This window comes from Panthera onca, chromosome D1 (genome assembly GCF_046562875.1).
Source record: "Panthera onca isolate mPanOnc1 chromosome D1, mPanOnc1 haplotype 2, whole genome shotgun sequence".
Classification (NCBI taxonomy): Eukaryota; Metazoa; Chordata; class Mammalia; order Carnivora; family Felidae; genus Panthera; species Panthera onca.
In genome coordinates, this window is record NC_138348.1 from 103049144 (window position 1) to 103068442 (window position 19299).

Sequence of the window (19299 nt, forward strand, 5' to 3'; positions counted from 1 at the left end):
CAGGGCCCCTTGACTTGAATCCTACCCCTTCTGCTGCACGGGACATACTATTTCAACCTCCTGAGCCTGGGCTCCTCATCTGTGATGCAGGCAGTGAGCCTGCCTGCTGGTCCTGCTGTGATGATGATACACTAGGTTAGACCGTCCACAACAACAAGCAGAGGTGCTGGGCGCAGTCCAAGCTCTAAGCAGCGGTCCTCAAATACCAAATTCTCTCATCCCCCTTTAAATTTCTGGAATCATTTTTAAAAGGCAAAAGAGCTTTGGGGGACCTAGGTGGCTCAGTCGGGTGAGCATCCGACTCCTGGTTTCGGCTCAGGTCACGATCTCACAGTCTGTGGGTTCAAGACCCAAGCTCAGCCTGCTTGGGATTCCCTCTCTCCCCCGCTCTCTGCCCCTCTCCCACTCATGCTCTCTCGCTTGCTCTCTTAAGTAAAAATAAAATTTAAAAATGAATAAAAACCAGTAAAAGGCAAAAGAGCCTCATCTTTAATCCCTTTTTCAGACACAGCATACACTTAAATTTTTATTGAGTAAGATTCTAAAAAAATGAAAGAAATCCATGTCTTCTGGTGAGGGACAGAACCTGTAGACATCTAAAACTCATCATAGTGAGAAGCCACCACTGAAGGCGTGTGCAACTTTCCAGGCACCAGGCTCAACCCGTTACATGTAGTATTTTACTCAGTCCTTAAAACAGCCATGTATTACTTACTCATAGCTTACAAACGTAAAAACTAAGGTTGAGAAAAATGGCTATCAAGGGCAATGTCTTAGGCTGTGCTTGGAACCACAGGATCCCCCAAACAGCAATTTTTCTTGCCCAATTCACACACCCAATATTTGAGAGAGGAAGAAAAACAAACCAATGTGTCCCGTGTCACAAAGCAAGTCTGTGACTGAGTCAGGACAGGAACTCAGTTCCCATCTTGTAACTCATCGTCACTTCCATATAGTACGCTACTACCCTCAACACGACAATGACAGTCACCATCATTCTGTGACAGTGGGAGGTAGGTGAAGGCAGGGACCCTATGAGTCCCACTGGCTGCTGTATCCCTGTGCCAGGGGCCAGCATAAATATCTGGCACAAAGCACACACTCAAGATGTGTATCTACTGAATGCATGAGCTTCAACCTTTTCCAACCCAGATGTGCCCTTGGGTGAACTTTCCTTCCCAACCCTAAGACAACCAAATACCACCAACCCCCTTCAAGTACTGTTCACGGATGGGCAGAGTGTGGAGGATTCCGAGGCCGGTGAAATTATTCCGTACGATGCAATCCTGGTAGGTTCACGTTGCCATACATTTGTCCAAACCCATGGGTCACGCAACAGCTAGAATGAACTCTGATGTAAACTGTAGGCCTTGGGTGCTCACCCAAGCATGTCAGTGTAAGGGTCACGGGTTCTAACAAAGATCCCACTCTGGCAGGGAACGCTGATAGTGAGAGAGGCTGTACATATGTGGGGGCAGAAGGCATATGGGAACTCTCGGTACTTTCCACTGAGTTTTGCTGGAAACCTAAAATTGCTCTAAAATATAAAGTTTATTAGGGCGTCTGGGTGGCTCAGTTTGTGTCCGACTCTTGGCTTCAGCCGAGGTCATGACCTCACAGTTCGTGGGTTCAAGACCCATGTCGGTCTCTGTGCTGACAGCGTGGAGCCAGCTTGGGATTCTCTATCTCCTTTTTTCTCTGTCCCTCCCCTGCTTGCTCTTTCTGTCTCTCTCAAAATAAATAAACCTTAACATATATATTCATCTTTAATATATTATTAAAAATATACTTCTAAAATTAATAAATTAAAAATATAACTTATATTTATTAATTTTCTTATAAAGCATCGGGGCCCCGCCAGAAAGTGGCCAGAGGGGCCCAAGAACCACTAGGGTAAAGTATGGCTTATCTGGACCAGCAGGCGACAGCTGAGTTCTCCTTCCCTATACTCCACAGCAAGAAACTCCAACAAAGCCGAGAGCCCTGTGCTTGGAAAATAAAACTATATTAGGCATCAAACATGCCTTTATAGTAACAGCATGAAATGAGGTCAAGAGTAAGTCTATGCTGGTGCACCGACTGTACAAACAGCAGCATATGACTCTCCCTCTCAAAGTGCCTGTGACGTTCCGTGGCCATTCCCGAGCCTGGGCTTTCTCATGTTCAATTCCTTGGCACACCACGTGAAATGCTATACAGATCACCCCTGATATTTATAAAAGTCAAATGCTATTATGCTTTCAATGGGGAGGTCGGGCCAACTTGCATGGAATCCATGTGTTCCTCCGATGACCTCCTGCCCCGTCCTTCCCCGTTGCCCTCCAGCTCAGGCAGAGGGGTTTGAGGCTCACTCTGCCTTTTTGTGCACGTAAAGTTTTAGGTAGATGAAGTCGTTTGCCCTCATGGGGCCCTTCTCCCGCCGCCCCCTCCCCCACCAAGGCCGGGACCTGGCGTGCCGGCTGCCCTTAGGAGGTGGAGCCAGATCGGTTGCTGGTTTTCCGACTGCTGTGGGACAGGAGCCAGCACCCCTGACGCGGCTCCTCAGTGCCCAGCGCTGCCCCCGTGCCAGATCTGGGGCAGGAGAGGGGCAAGGCGGGCAGCCATCCTGAGGGACGGAATGTGGCTGCTCGCCCTTTTAAATCCTCTGCCCCGCCTGCTACCCCGGCCGTCCCCTGCATGCTCACTCACTGCAGAATGTCCTCCAGATAAGGACTTCATTTTCTGCTCTGAAGTTCAGAGCCAGACACTGTCCCTGTACCTTTTTCCAAGCACCATTAACATATGAGGAATCAGAAAGGGGCCAGTGTAAGCAGGTAGCTTACAACACGGAGGTGGGGGTGCAGCTCAAAGGGGAGCGGACGGTCCTTCGAAGGGGAGCGGACGGTCACCCAGCTGGAGTGTGCGTGCGTGTGTCCTCACTGCCTCCTCCCTCCAGAGCTACCGCAAGATGCCTCCTAACTCCTTCACAATGACAAGGACAGGACTCTGGGGCAGGGCTCTCTCTCCAGCACCTGCTCTCTCTACTTTCAGGAGACAGCAGATCCCTTGGCATGGCTGCTCTCGGCTAACAGGTAGGTTAGCGGTTTCTAGACCGCAGGACCCTCTTGCAGCCAATGCCAAGACAATGAGAACCAGCATGTCAACATTTGCATCTGCCCCAGTGGCTTCCTCAGTGACCCAGGAATGTGGAAACGGAGGAACTTTTTCTAGGCCAGCAAAAGAAAGCCCTTATTTTGTAGTCAGAGTAAAGAGAAGTTTGGAGTGGAAGAACTCGTGGGTTCTAATTCTAGTTGGGCTTCTTTGTTCATAACTGACCCTCTTTTACAAATATGGGCTTCTGAACCCTGATTTCATAGGCTGCTGAACAGGCAGAGTTGACTGCTGGTCTGTACATGAGGTTCGATGTCCAGCCCCGTTAGGAGAGGGAAAGACAGCCCTGAAACATGGGCTTCAAGGTGCAGAAGCCCAGGCACACATTCTAGCTGCGCCCTGGACTGGTCTTCCTTAATCTTTCTGGGTCTCAGTTTTCTCTAGCGAAGAATAGGTAAGAAAAAAGCGTAGGTATCGGGACTGCTGTGAACACTTAATAAAAGTAGAACTCCAAAATATCCAATAGAATAGAGCTATTTTATTATCTGCACACAAAGCAAATGGATTTTATTGGTTCATGTACTTCACAACACTGTAATCTTCAGGGAAAACAGGGACCAAGTTTTGTTCACCATCAGGCATTGGGTCCATAAAGCTGCCTGCACATAGTAGGCACTTTACCGCTTAAGGAATAAGTCAATGAAGGAATGATGAGACCAACCAGCTTCATAGTCTCCTCTGGTTTGCAGCAAACTCAAGTCACTAACCAAGCAGACCTGGTGGGGCACATTGGGGGCTGATGAGAGAGCTGAATGTGTTTGGGGCAAGTGTAGAGGTCTAGTTCAACCCAATGTCCTGGGCCTCCAAGGCATCCCTTAAACTTCCTAGCCCGAGCATTCCCAATCTTGGCAATGACTTTAGCCATCTTGTGTCTGTCTCGTTTCCTCACCAAGGAACTGGGAGGGCCTAAGGTGGGATGACACAGAAAGTCCTACTTGAAGAAGGCAAGGATCCAGAATTCCCAGGCTCCTGATGGTAACAGACATAGGCCAGAAGACTAGCAAGAGATTCAAGGTTCTTGAGCCTTCAAGGGTACCAACCAAGGAGGCCTCCTCCAAAACGTGGTAGGGCATGCTCCTGGTGCTCCTGGAGGGTCAAGTATCTGCTTGGTGCTATCCCCAGCTCGGCACTTGTCTGGCCTAGACTTCGGTGTCATCTGTTTAGAAACTGGTAAGCAGCGGTTCCCCTGGGAAGCTCTGAGCATTCACCCGGTACCACGGCCGTAACTAAGGCCTACCGAATCTGCTCTGTGGGACTGTTCAACATAGAGAACTCCATTCTGCCCTCGCCTCTCCCAACTGCACTTAGCTCCAGTGGCTGTTGGCTCTCTGGGTACACTGGAAGTGTCCTCCTGGCCAGAAGACAAGCCTGCACGAGCCCGGAAGATCCCACCTCCACCCCGGGAAGGCAGTTATATGCTGCTGCTATTCCTCCACCGCCACTGCCACCAACACGGCCCCTCCCTTCTCACCCACCCAGTGTGGGGAACAGGTGCCCTCTGAGGCCTCTGATGAAGATCCTGATGATGCGGTGACCATAACCAGTACCACCATTTCCTGAGACCTTCTCTATGCAAGGCCTGTGCTGAGTGCTTTGCATGGATTATCAAATCCCCACCATACCCTGTATACGACAGACACCATCATTGCCCTTGTGTTATGAAGGAAGAAACTGAAGTTTACAGAAGTTAAGCAACTTGTCCAAGATCATAAAACTAGGTCGTGATGGACGGCGCGAGGATTGGAATCTAAACAGTCTGATACCAGATCCCAAGTTCTGGGGGTCACTATGCATAGAATACTCTGAACTTCAGACTCTTGGCTTCAAGCCCTAAAGGGGCACCTTCTTCCCTGAAGTCTGTAAGACAAACCCAAGTCACGCTATCAGCGCCCAAACTTGCCTCATGAGTAAAAGTCCTCGAAGAGGTCATCCTTTCCACTTCCCCAAGCAGCCATGGACATCCAGTCCACCTTTCCTGTTCCTTGGATTCTCACAGTCTCTCTGGCCTGACCTCCACAGATAGGCCCTGGCCCAGTCTTGCTCAGGGCATAGCCAGGCGGCTGCCCTGAGTTCCCCACATACGAATGAAAAGGCTGAAAGTTCCTATAGGTCACCCCCAAGGCCTCTCACTGAGACCACTTCCTTCCCACGCAGGGCATGCTCCGACCATCTCAACCCCGTCGCCTTCAGCTCAGCAGCCAAGGTACCTCCCCTGCCCTCTAATTAATGCTACCCGATCCCATCTGTTGCCCCCAGGCCTGTTCAGGTCCCAAATGGGGATGTACAGTGGCTTGAACAACATTATGATTTGTAAAACCCACTCCTAATTAGTTTGACTTTGAATAAAGAGGGTAATTATTTTTAAATTTATTAACTGCTGCCTGGCCGGAGAAGTTTCCAGATCAAATGACACGGAGAAGCTATTTCTGTTCAGTGATGCAGCAATTTATATTACTGATCGGTCATTAAAACCTCTGGCACAAAACCACTTGTGTTTCCTGAGCCAAGATAGTGTCCGTGTGTCAAATTTCAAACCCAGAGTATAAATTAAGCCATTAATGGTATTTATCAGTTTATCTGGACTTAAAGAACTCCTTACTAATTTAAGACATTCCCGATATAGAAGCTATGCGGTGCGCTGGGTGCACACGGACGTGTCTACATGCATGTGTGTGTGCGTGTTTCCTCACTTTTTATTTTACCGAACAGTTAAAAAAAAAAAATCTGACGTGTAAATGAAGAACAGGCATCTCGGGGAGGCGCGTAGCTGTTAATTCCTCGCCGTTCTGCAACCCAAACATTTTGGAAGCAGCAGTGTTTTGCAATATGTATTTGTCATAATATAAAAGGTGTAAAGTGATCTCTGTTTATCTCCTCAAAGTCTTCGCTGTACCAAAACAGAAAACCAAAGTCTGACAACAAAGCCCGAGCCCAGCCCAACCGTAAGCAGGCCTCCCAGAGCACCAGCTTGAGCCCACCAAGATGTCAGGGCAAGGGATGTAGGAGAAGTCACACACACCCAGGAGAGAAGCCAGGGTAAGTGGGGTCAAAAGGGTGGAATGGGAAAATGCCATTCATTTGGCTACAATGGAATGAAAACTACTTTCTACAAAATTCATTTTTCAGTTTCAAGCCCCCACCCCACCCCACAAAGACACCATGATCACCCATCTGATGCATTACTACAGGTTAGCTGTCAGTCCCCAACATGGCGGCCCTGGGCATGGCACTTCTAGAAGCGATTCTTTTCAGGGAAGTTCTATCCCATCCCAGGAGGGAGAGAGGGGGAATCAGGGTGTTGAGGATTCTTAGTTAAATGGGTCACAGGGATCAAAAAGAGCTCTGCCCAGACAGGGCCCTGAGCAAAATGATCTCTGAACAGGCACTCCCTAACTGTGCGGCCACCCACTCGTGGACAACAGTTAAGTCACTGTGGAGGCAGCTGGGGGGCAGTAGAAAGAGCAGTGGAGTTGGAGTTGGGTCAAGTGCCAGCTCTCTACTTCCTAGCAGGTGGCTTCTAGGCCTCCACTTTCTCATCTATCAACTGGGTATGAGACAGAAACGGATTTTATCAACTAAGGTATCAGAAACACAAAGCAGCGATGCCATGGTTTTCCTTCTCCCCAGGGTCTCCGCGGCTCCTCTCCCTCTTCAGAACTCTCTCTGCTCTCCTGGTGGCTCTCCAATGGCACCTGGCACCGCAGTCAGCTGCTCTCAATCCAGCAACTTCAGTGTTACTGTCAGTGTTCCTTATACTTAGGCCTCTCTCTACTTCGTGGGCCCCCTTTCTTACAACAGAAATGGAAGACAGATTTCAAGCTGTGTTCCTTCAGGGATTCTGAGGGGAGGCCAGGGAGCTACCTGGGTTCCGCAGGCAACACAACTATAAATGAGCTCCGCCAGGTGTCAGAAGAGTCACCTCCTTGCCAAAGGATAAGGCAGCCCAGCCCGCCAGCCTGCACCAGCAAGTGTCCCAGTGCTCCCAGCCAACCGGGGGAGCTGGCCCACAGCTCACGCCCAGGCGCGGAGGGAGCCTTTCAGGAAGCACCCACCTTCATCTGTCATCCCTCATTTGGATTCATTTTCCCATTTCTCACCCCTTTCAAGAGCTCCACTGACTCAACCTGGAGAAAAAGTGGAAGTGAGGCTGGATGGGCCGGGCCCGCCTCTGCCATAGGAAGGATCACACTATTTTCCTTTTGCGGGGGAGGTGACCTCTAGGGAAGAAAGGATGAGGAACAAGTCAAGGTCAACCACCTCCCAGAGAGCGGAGTCAGAGCCCCGTCCCAGGCTTCAGACTCAAACTCCAGGCTCTTTCCAACCACTGAAACAAATATCCTTTTCTGGAAGGTGTTGGCCACTTTCAAACCCTCGCTCACTTAATTTAATAAATCCTAGAAAAGCATTGGACCTAAGATGGCTCCCAACTTTCAAAGCCACATCAACCCAGATTCTAAAAAACTAGGTTGAAATGGCATTCACGCCACTGAATTGTATGCTTAAATATGATTATTAAATGGCAAATTCTATGTGATAGATATTTTGTCACGATTCTAAAAATGGTGTAATATACCAAAAATCATTAAACTGTATACTTTTAACAGGTGACCTGTATGGTATGTGAATTATATCTCCATAAAATGGGTTGAAAAAAAATAGAAATCATGTCTGTAATGATCACTGCTGTATCCGCAGTGGGTGCCAGGCACACACAAGGTGCTCAGTAAGTGCATGAGGCCTGTTTGCAAATAACCTCCCCCATCTGCTCACCCCTCAGGGACTCAGCCACCTCCTCTGATCCCAGCTGAGAGGTGGCTTGCTCCCTGCTGCTGATTTAATCTGTGTGGACAGATTAAGCTATTTGGGAAAGCTGGCTCACCACTCAGTCTCCACAGGCCCCAGATCAGAATTCTCAGAGCGAGATTCTCCACTTCATGTGGTCCAGCATTAAGAAGCTGGCTGGGACCTGGGGACACCTGGGTCTTCCCCTGGCTTTCAAGATAACCAGGTCTGGAACCCTGGTCAAAGTCACCTGGCCAAGTCACCTTCTCCATAACCAAGCCAGGGAGATGCTCACCTAGAAAGCACTCTTCTAGTCGTCACGGGCCAGGGCTGAACAGACCGAGACTGTGTTTTCCACTCAGGAAAGGCAGATTTTGTGAGATCACAGGACGAGGAAATATTGCTGAAAGTAATGGTACCAGCAGCAGACCAGGAAAGACTTCTTTCTTCCATGCTAGTCCCCTGCGGTAGCTTGGCAGTCAGTCTCCCAAGATGACTGCCATACAACACTCAGTATGTGTTTGGCACTACCCCTAGAGAAGGGGAGTCGAGTCTCCCACCCCTTCAGTCTGGGGCCGCTTTGACCAATAAAACATGGCAGAAGCGATGCTAGACGTCTCTAGCCCGGCTTTTAACAGAGCTGACAGCTTATGTTTCCAGACTCCTGAGGCCCTGAGCTGTCATGTGAGAAGTCCAGGCCACTCTGCTATAGAGGAAGGCCACATGGCAGAGCACTGAGAGTCACAGACGTGAGCGAGGAAGCCATCCCAGATGTCCAGCCCCATCGAGCCCTCAGATGACCCCAGACCCAGACAGCGCCTGACTGCAATCTCGTGAGAGACCCCAAGTGAAAACCACCCAACTGAGCCCAGTCAACTCACAGAGCCGTCAGAGATCATAACACTTTGTTGCTTTAATCTAGTGTTGGAGTAGTTCACTACAGCAACCACCATGGTCAATTCCCAACACAGGAGCCAGAGTGCATTTTTAAACACATAAATCAAGTCATGCCACTCTCCCACTCAAAACCCTCCAAGGGACCATTATTTCCTTTTTTCTATAAATGTCTATGCACATACATTTGTGTGTGGTGCATGTAGGGTGCCATGATTTACTGAGGTATCATTTATATATTTCATATAACACATAATTCACGCATTTCAACTATATGGTTTGGGGAGCCCTCTGGCTCAGTCGGTAGAGCAACTCTTGAGCTCGGGGTTGTAAGTTCAAGCTCCACGTTGGGTACAGAAATTACTTAAAAATAAAAATCTTCAAATAAATATAAAAATAAACTGCATTTTGATACTTTTTAATACATTCCAAATTGTGCCACCACCATCACCATCAATTTTAGAACAATGACATCACTCCAAAAGGAAACACCATACCCATTAGCAGTCATTCCCCAGGTCTCCTCAACTCACCCAAGCCTCTGGCACCTGCTAATTTATTTTCTGCCTATAGATTTGCCCATTCTAGCTGTTTCCTATCAATGAAACCACACAACACGCAGCCTTCTGTGACTGGCTCCTGTCACTGAGCATCACGTTTGTGAGGTTCATCTACGTTGCAGAGTGTGATCAGTACCCCATCCCTTTTTAGAGCCAAATAATACTCCATTCTGCACATAAACGACATTTTGTCTATCCATCCATCCGTGGACACTGGGTTATCTCTACCTTTTGGCTATTACGAATAATGCATCTATAAAGTCACGTGCAAGTTTTTGTGAGGACATAGGTTTTCAGGTGTCTTGATAGACACCTCGGAGTAGAACTGCTACGTAAATGGTAACTCTGTATTTAACTTTTGGAGGAAGCGCCAGACGGCTGTCCAGTGCGGCTGCATCATTTCACCTGCTGACCAGTACTGTATAAGGGTTCTGATTTCTCCATGTCCTCGCCAACGCTGCCTACTGCCTACATTTTGTACCGCAGCCACATCCTGCTAAGTATAAAAAACTACTTCGTTGTCACTTCGATTTGTATTTCCCTTACAATGGCCTAATGGCACCAAGCATCTTTTCATGCGCTCATGGACTGTTTGTCTGTTTTTGGAGAAATGTCCATGCTGATCTTCTGCCCGTTATTTGTATTTTTATTATTGAGTTGTAAGTGGACTTTATATTTTCTAACTGTAAGTCCCTCATGAGGTATGTGATTTGCAAATGTTTTATCTCCCTCCAGTGGACTTTTAGCATGTGCAGAATAAAATCTAAATTCCTTACTAGGGTTGAGAGACCCACCTGATTTATGACCTCCTGTGCCAACCCTCTCTGCACCTCACCCCCTGCCACCTCCCCCCTGCCCCCTGCTCCTCATGCTGGTCCTCGAGCTGGTCAGGTTTGGCCCAGCCTCAGGGCTTCGGCAAGCACCTGTTCCCTCTGAGTGGCTCACTCCCTCACATCAGGACTCTGCTCAGATGTCACCTTCTCAGAGAAGACAAGCTATTTAATATAAAATACCACTTTTCTCCTATCACACTCTTTCCCTTATCCTGCTTTATTTTCTTACTAACACTTATTATCATCTGACATTATATCATACACTTATTTGCCTAAACTGTCTCCCTATTAGAATCTCAGTGCCACGAGGGGACAGGAATGCTATCTGTCTTAGATGTTACTATACCTTATATTCAACAAGCATGCCAGGCACCTGGTGGGAAATCAATAAATATTTACTACATTTTAAATACATTTATTTACCCCTATTTAACAAATGCTTACTATGAGCCAAACACTCTGCAAAGCACTTCAAATAAAGTATTTTACTTCATCCCCACGACAATACTCTGCTGTGGAGGTAGGTACTATCATGACTCCACTTTTTTAACAGATGAGATGACCACAGTAAGAGAGTTTAAATAATAGACTCATCAGAGCACCTGGGTGGCTCAGTTGGTTGAGCGTCTGACTTCAGGCTCAGGTCATGATCTCACAGTTTGTGAGTTCGAGCCTCATAGTGGGGTCTGTGCTGACAGCATGGAGCCTGGAGCCTGCTTCAAGTTCTGTGTCTCCCTCTCTCTCTGCCCCTGCCCTGCTCATGCACAGTCTGCCTCTCCCTCTCTCTCTGTGAAAAATAAACATGCATGAAAAAAAAACTCAAATAACGAACCCATGATCTCACAGACAGGAAGGTCAGAGCCAAGGAGAAACCCAGGCTGTCCAAGCTGCAACACTCCTGGCCCCACTATTAACTTGGGCAAGTCACTGACCCTCTTTGAGCCGCAGGGTCCTCATCCATGACACGGGAGTAGCCTCCTGCTTTACAGAGTTACGGAAAGACGGGCCAGGTGAGGTCAAGTACAGCACTGAGCTACAGCAAAGAAGACGGAGTACGGCGGTGGTGAGGGGCACTGATGCCAAGCAATCAGTGCTCTGACAACAAATACAGTGACATCGCCGGCTAAATGGTTCGAACGCGTCATATGTACACGCTGCTTTCTTTTAGACAATGACTCGACTCACAGATGGCAGACCGGCCCCCTGTGGCCACTGAGGGTTTCAGAGGTATACAGATGGAGTGCGAGAGGTTTCCAGAACGTTCACCAAGGGAAGGGGATGCTAGGTAACATCACGGACCTTCTAAGACTTCAACAAGAATGTGCTACAGGGCTCTGTGAAGACGGGACGTCAGTGGCCTGTTAGACGCAGAGACGGTGGGCCTCATCCAGGGCTGCTGTTCTTACAGGGCAAGGTCACACTTGGACATTCCTGCCATCCAGCCCCACACACGGGAGTAGCTGACTGTGGCACAAGCCATCCCCCCCCAATAGCTCCCCAGGACAGGAACGGAGGTCACATGTGCTGAAAGAGGGTGTCGCCAAGTCCCTTGGTATCCGTGTGCTGGCACATTGGAGGAGCTGCAGGATGGGAAGCTGTCAACTCACCAGTATGGGTCTGCCTGTGGGTCTCCAGGGCATCCTCCTTCGAAAACTGGGCTCCGCACTGGTCACAGACAAAGGCTTTGGCACCCGCTGGAAGAAAGGGGAGACGTTACCATGAGAGTGATATTCCACTTGTGGGGAAGGGGTCCTGGGCCAGAATCGTGCAGAAAGACACTAGGAAAGGTGGCTGGACACCTGTGGAGATCAAGGCAGGGACAGTGCTTGGCCCTGGCAGCCAGCCCAGCCCCTCCTCCAGGTTGTGACCAAACCCCCAACTGAGCTCCAGATGTCGCCATCCAGGGGTCTCCCAGAGAGAAGAGGGAACAAAATCAGAATAACCAACACAAGCAGAGATGGGGTCCAGATGACATGCCCCAAGAAGCAGGCAGATTCTGGTGGGGGCTGACTCCAAGTGAGGAACAGAGAGGGCTAAAGAATACAAGGGCGGGGGGGCGTCTGGGTGGCTTAGTCAGTTAAGCGTCTGACTCTTGATTTCGGCTCAGGTCATGATCTCATAGTTTGTGAGTTCGAGCCCCGCGTTGGGCGCTGAGCTAAACAGGATAGACCCTGCTTGACATTCTCTCTCTCTCTGCCCCTTCCCCCCTCTCAGAAATAAATAAACATTAAAAAAAAAAAAAAAGAATACAAGGGGAAATGGGCCCCCTTGCTTAGGTTACACCTTATGGGAAGGTAGGAAATGCTGACGTACCTCTACTTGGATAGCCCCTAACTCAGTATGTCCCAAACTAGACTGTCTGTCCCAACCACCCCCTGCACCTGACCACTCAAAAATCCCTGAACGACTCCCCTGTGTCTTCAGGATAAAATCTAACCTCCTCACCAAGACACACAAAGCACTTCCTGATGCGCTCATCTTCCCTGCTTCATCTCTCTCCCCCTCCCTCACTCTCGCTCCCTGGTCTCCGGTCCACTCGGCCAGTCTGGCTCCTGGAGGAGCCAGGCTCTCCCTCACTGACAGGCCTCACCCATCCTCCCGCTCCTCCTGTGTCTGACCTTCTGGTCGCTCACTCCCACCCCAGTTTAGCACCAAGTATATGCACCAGCGTCCATAACCTCTGCCCCCGCGTCCTGATGACGTAGCCCCTCCTTACGCTCCGGCAGCACCCTGTATGTTCCAGATCGACGGCTCACCATGCGCTCTTCTAAATGCCTGTGGACCCGTCCCTGTCTCCTGCCACACTCTAAGCTTCCCAAGGGAGGGACTGTGTCACTCCACACACAGAGCCGTATCTTCCTGACACCCAGGGGGGGACCCTATTACTGGACATATTTGTGGAATAAACAAAATCAATTCAGTGCGATTCAAACTGATCGACTTTTGTAGAACTATTATTTTTACGAGGCTCAGAGAGACAAGGCCACAGGATCAAGACAAACAGGATTTTTTCCCAGTCGCTAACGGTCTTCAAGGCTCTCATATGTTATTCAGCCACAGGGCACCTGCCACAAGCCTAGGCAGCTTTCATTCGAAGTATCTTCGAGGGGCGCCTGGGTGGCTCGGTCAGTTAAGCGTCTGACTTCGGCTCAGGCCGTGACCTCGCGGTTCATGAGTGTGAGCTCCGTGTCGAGCTCTGTGCTGACAGCTCGGAGCCTAGAGCCTGCTTGGGATTCTGTATCTCCCTCTCTCTCTGCCCCTCCCCTGCTCCTGCTCTCCCTCTGTCTCTCAAAAATAAATAAATATTAAAAAGGGGGGACATGTATCTATCCCCCCTTAAAAAATACCTTCCAGGTGCATCTCTTCCGACACGTACTGTCACTGCCCCTACCCAGGCCCTTGCCAGTTGGTGCCCAGAACACTGGTAGACTCAATGGCTGCCCCACCACCAGATGTCCTCTGATTCACCCCACAGATACCGTGCCTTAAAAGGCTACTTGTTTCCTTCATACTCGTTGCCCGAGAAGTTCTACGGGGCTCAAAATTTACACTGATTCTGAATTCCTCCACGTCACTTCGAGGCCCGAGCGGTTAGCCACCCAGCTCCACGGACATCGTCTTCACCGGCCCTGACGGGAGCCGCTCGTCCCTCCCTGAGTTGGAGCACAGCTGGGTCCCAGTTCTGTCTGTTGCTGCCCCGTTCCATTCTCAAGACGGGTTGTGCACGCACAGAGCACACGGGCTCTGCCCTGCCCTCTCCAAGAGGCCCCACGCCGTGCTCCTTTCTACGCATCTGAGCACTGCCTTGAGTGTGCCTGTGTGTTACTTTTGTATTAGAATCTTGTAAGAGGCAGAACTTCTTACACATATTCGTAGTAGAAAACTAGTGCTGCTTTCCAACCATCTCAGATTTCCTGAGGCTTTACCATGCAGCAGGCATGATGCATGCTGTATCATCTCCTCTGATCCTGCCGGCTTTTAAAAGTCCAAACTGCTGGAGCACCTGGGTGACTCAGTGGGTCACGCTTCCGACGTTGGCTCAGGTCATGATCTCACGGTTCGTGAGTTCAAGCCCCGCATCGGGCTCTGCATGGACAGTGCAGAGCCTGCTTGGGATTCTCTCTTTCTCCCTCTCTCTCAGCCCTTCCCCTACTCGTGCTCTCCCTATCTCAAAATAGATTAAAAAAAAAAAAAAAGATCATACTGTTATTACTCCATTCAGCAGATGAGAAAAGCGAACCTCCAAGAGGTTACGTAGCTTGACCAGTGTTGCTCAGTGGGCACCAGAAGTGGATTCAAACCCAGGCAGCTTGACTTCAGACCCTCTGCTCTTAATCTCTGTACTCTAGGGCTCCCTCTGAAAAGATGCTTCATGGATAAGAAGGGGAGGTATGGGCTTCTTCCCCCCAACTGAAAACAATAAAATTCCAATACATCCCGTTTATACATCAAAGTTTTGCATAAAATTCTAGCTGGAAAAATGGTTCCACTACTTTTTAACAAGTTTTAAAAACCTCCGCCTTAGAGTAATAGCACGTACTATAAGGAACAGTACTAAGAATACAATTTGCACCAGTATAGGCTTAAATTAAACAGCAATAAACAGTTCTTGCCAGTGAAGGGTAGAAGGAAAGGTAGAAGGCAAACCCTGTGAGGACACTGACCTTGTCTACTGATGAGCAAAATTTACCCTCTACTAGGTGCTCAATAAATATGAGTTGACTAAATAAATGAATGATAAAATGCCCTTAGGGAAGATATGGAGTCACTTTTCCTTAACAGCCTTCAATACAGGGGCACCTGGGTGGCTCAGTCAGTTAAGCGTCTGGCTTCAGCACAGGTCATGATCTTGCAGTGAGTTCGAGCCCCGCATCAGGCTCTGTGCTGACAGGTCCTAGCCTGGAGCCTGCTTCAGATTCTGTGTCTCCCTCTCTCTCTGCCTCTCCCCTGCTCATGCTCTCTCTTTGTCTCAAAAATAAATAAAAACATTTTAAAAATGTTGTTGTTTTTTTTATAAAAAGAGCTTTCAATACAAATACTGCCATTTGTATTAGGTGTCTCGAGTTGAGTTTTTCCTGGAGACCGGGAGGTCTTGATCACTTCCAGGTATCTCTTCAAGCTGCTGGGTATCCTTGGGCCAAGGACCTGCACGTGGCTTCTAAAGCTTTAAGAAAGAGCTTTCGAAGAAACTCAGTGGAAAGACAGTCACAATGTGTGATCACTCAGGTGGCAGCCAGGACCACTTTTCATCCATTTATTCTGGAAATGCAGCCAGGACCTCAAAGAGCACAGTGGACCAGAGGGGGGTAGAGGAAGCCACAGCCTTCTAGAAATGAGGAACTCTCTCCAGTCCTGAATCATTAGCCAGCAATGATTTTCTGTGATTTGTAAGGGATCGGACTGTAACTGCATTTCTTTCTTTGGTTCTAAACAGTTCTCACGACTCCCTAAAGAAGAAAGATGATGGGGAGGCCCAAGGAGGAAAGCAGGGGCTGGAAAGCCCTGGGAGCTCAGCCTCATGCAGGAGCCCTGCAACCAGGTGAGGAACCTCTATGCCGCCACCTTGAAGGGATGTGGTACGGAGGGTTCTTAGAAAACAGCCATCAATAAGGTCATCGCAGCATCTGTTTCAATGACTGAGAAGCAGAGAGAAAGGAAGGAGGCCAGGTAGGAAATAAAGGGCCGGATGTGTACCATCAGACAAGTTCAAGATGAAGATAAAAACAGATTAGCACATGTGATCTAGTCAAGGTTGCTGGCTTGGCCCAAGCCTGACCACATCTGGTTGCCCTCAGAGCTTCCCGTCTCCACCCCTGCCTTGCTGAAGTCACAAAGTCGAGCCGAGTAGGTGAAAGTCCCCTGGCCTCGTCAGTGCAGAGTCTGACCCACCCAGACTGGTCAGAACCCTCAGCACACACAGACACCACAAAGGTTGGCTCCCACTTCAGGCCCCATTCATGTAAGCCCTAGTACTCCCCCTCCCCCACTGAGACTCTCCCCAACTCCCCAGGGCGAGCCCCGCACCAAAGATAGGCAGTTCCAGGGCACAGGAGCCCAGCAGAGAGAGGCAGAACCCCCCTCTTCCCAAGGAGGCATGTGCCTTTAAATTGTCTCTGTAATGGCTGGCTCAGAGGCAGAAATATTTGGCAGCCCTGAAATTAAAAGTGATAAATTTCCTCGCCAAGCTTTGATCAATAATAGAGGCCTCATCTGTTAATCAATAAGACAGTCTCTGCCTGTTTACTGTGCATATGTTGTTCGTTGCTGCCTTCAGTATGATGTCAGGTTTGCATTCAAAGCAATTCAAGTGTGTATAAACCACATGGGTCTTCCCAAAACGCATTACGGTGACATCATTCAGCCCCTAATACATTTATAAAGCATCAATGCGAGGGAGGGATGGGGGGAAGGAAGGAGGTCATGCCAGTTGAACACAATGGGTACATGTGGGTAGATCAGCATTTATCCCCCACAAAATTTCCTGGGGCTCCTCCTGGAGTGGGAAGAACAGCACATCACAGCTCAGGGATGACCACACCTTGTCGTATCTTTCCTATGCACAGGGATGCTTTTTGCATGTCCAGTAAGAATATGCCCCAAGGTGGATTACAGCAAATGAACAAAAGAGACAAAAACCCCTGTCCTCAGAGAGCTTACATTCTAGAAGGAAAGGCACATTTTAAAAAACCCAGTAAATACAAACTAGGTAGTGATAAAAAGAGACACAAATGAAGTGAATTGGGACCCAGAGGGCCGGGGGCCACCATTTTATATGGGGTAGGCAGGGAAGAGCTCTCTGATGAGCTGGCCTCTGAGCGCAAAGCTGAAAGGGGAAAGAAGAAACAGCCCTGTCTATGGAAGCCCATTCCAGACAGAGGAGGAGTGAGGAGGCCAGCGGGTTGGAATGGAGTCAGTGCAGGTAGAGGGAGAGCTGGGGAGCAAGGGGGTGGACCGCAGGGACGGGAATTTACAGCAGAGAGGGAACAGCCAGAAGATACAGCGGGCTGGACCATCGCCATCCTCCCTAGCGATTACAGAGCTGAGTGAACAGCGCCACTTGGAGTGGGGAGAACTGGGTCCCAGGCCAGCCCGGCCACCAGAGTGGCCCTCCTTCCGAGCTGTGAAACAAAGATGGCCGTACCTGCTGCTGCGAGGGTCAAAGGGGAAGATGGACATTAGTGAACACACACTCCTTTGTCAATCACCAAGCACTCTGCGGGACACAGGAGCTCACTGATGTTATTTATACCTCAGCGGGCAGGAGAGCGTGCTTAAGAGCTCAGGATTCTGGTCAGATGGATCAGAGTTCAAATCCCAGCCAGGCTAGTCATGAGCTGCAACCCTGACCCCAGAAAGTTGCCAGGTCTCAGTGGGTCTGTCACCTCCTCTGTAAAATGGGAAGAATAAGGCCCTCAGAGGAATTGGCAAGGTGGGAGAAGGGCTTGGACCTCTATCCAGGGGATCCACACAGCCAGCAAGGAGTAGCCATCATCACCACCAGTCAGCCCAGGGTTACGATTCCTTTAAAGAACTCCTCTGTGCAAAATATGATTGATTTTACTGAAGTTCAATGTACAGTTATTTGGAGGCCATTTATCTTGTGTAAAGTGAGTCTCCCATTTATAAAGACATATTTCACTCTGACCTCTTGCTCGCTCGCTTTCTCTCTCTCTCTCTCTCTCTCTCTCTCTCACACACACACACACACACACACACACACACACACACACACACCTCATCCCTCTAACTTAAAGGTGAGTGGTTGTCTTGTTGAGGGGAGCAGGAAAATCTGTCAAAGGACCAACATGTCAGTACGGGCAGCTATTCACCAACCTGGCTCTTAAATCCTCCCCGCGTGAGCCCCAGGAGCCCAATTCAAGTGTCCTGTGCTGCCCAGCTCTTCTCATTTCTCCCCGGCAGACCGTAAGCTCCGTGTGAGCAGGGCTGCAGTATGTCTCTTCCCTGCGCGATCCCAGTCCCCTGCTCTTTACCTGCCCTGCAGCTGCGGTCCTAAAGGCTTGATAAACACAGAAACTCTCCCGAGGCTTCCAGGCACAGAACTGGCCCGGGAAGAGGGCAGTGGCCATTCAGGGCACTGCCAGGCTGTCCCCTAGGGGGTGGCAGAGTCCTTATTCCACACACTCTAGGTTCTCCACTGCCCCTTTTTAAAACTCAAGGACATGGTCTTGGCTGGTACTCAGGCAGTTGGGAGCGGAGAAAGGAAAGGTTGGGAGTGGGCTCTCTGCTTGCCCTGGATCACGATCTCCTCCCCTTCAGCCCTTTGTTACCCACCGGCTGCCCAGGACTCAGACCCCCGCAAGAAGAGAAGCAACCCCTCCCCCAGGACACTCAGAGTCTCCTGTCTGAGGAGGCCTCTGATGGCCAGAGTGGACCCTCAACCAGCTGGCAGAAATTTGTGTGGCCCCCACCCACAGCCCAGGCAGAGTGCTTATCTGAGATTCAGTGGTAAAGAGAGACAGACAGACAGACAGACAGATAGACATCCTTGCCCTGCCAGTCTCCCAGGGATCCTGCAGGTGAGGGCTCAAGGGTGCCTTATGTGTTATACTGGGGGAGCAAGAGTACCTGACCACTCAGAATATCCCAGACTCCTGCCCTGTCCCATCTCTCCCTGACTTCTCGACACCTCCAGGAGGTCAGACCGGGGCTATTGGAAGGAGGAGGGTTCAAAGCAGGTTCAGGCTGGGTGAAAAGAAAGGAGGCAGTCACCACGGCCCTCAAGGAGGCTGGAGATGGTCTAAGGCGTCCCTGTGTCGGGGCCACTTTCACTCAGTGCTACGGATCATCCCGACTCGAAGGAATCGAAAGAGACACGGCCAGGAAAGCACTTTCAAAACCACAAAGCTTTCTATAAACGCCTAGCATTCCAATGACAACAGCGCAGAAATCCCGCAGAAGCTCGCTCGACAGGCTCCCCACAGCTGTCCTCCCCCCACCACCACCTTGGACGCCACCCCCCCTTCCCAACCAGAAACAGGGTTGGGGGTCCCAAGCATCCAGGAAGGAGGGTAGACAAACAATGCTGAGCACAGTCAGATGTGGGCTGGTGTCTCTCTGAA

General features: G+C 49.7%; 1 protein-coding gene across 4 annotated transcripts in view; it reads right to left on the reverse strand.

The window, feature by feature from the left end:
- ZBTB16 (zinc finger and BTB domain containing 16) overlaps nt 1-19299 on the reverse strand; it is a 193281-nt gene that overhangs the window by 51569 nt on the left and 122413 nt on the right. For all 4 annotated transcript variants that reach the window (XM_060604793.3, XM_060604791.3, XM_060604788.3 and 1 more), the window contains one exon: nt 11827-11913. In XM_060604793.3, the coding sequence (XP_060460776.1) occupies nt 11827-11913 (87 nt within the window). The remainder of the gene's footprint in view (nt 1-11826; nt 11914-19299) is intronic.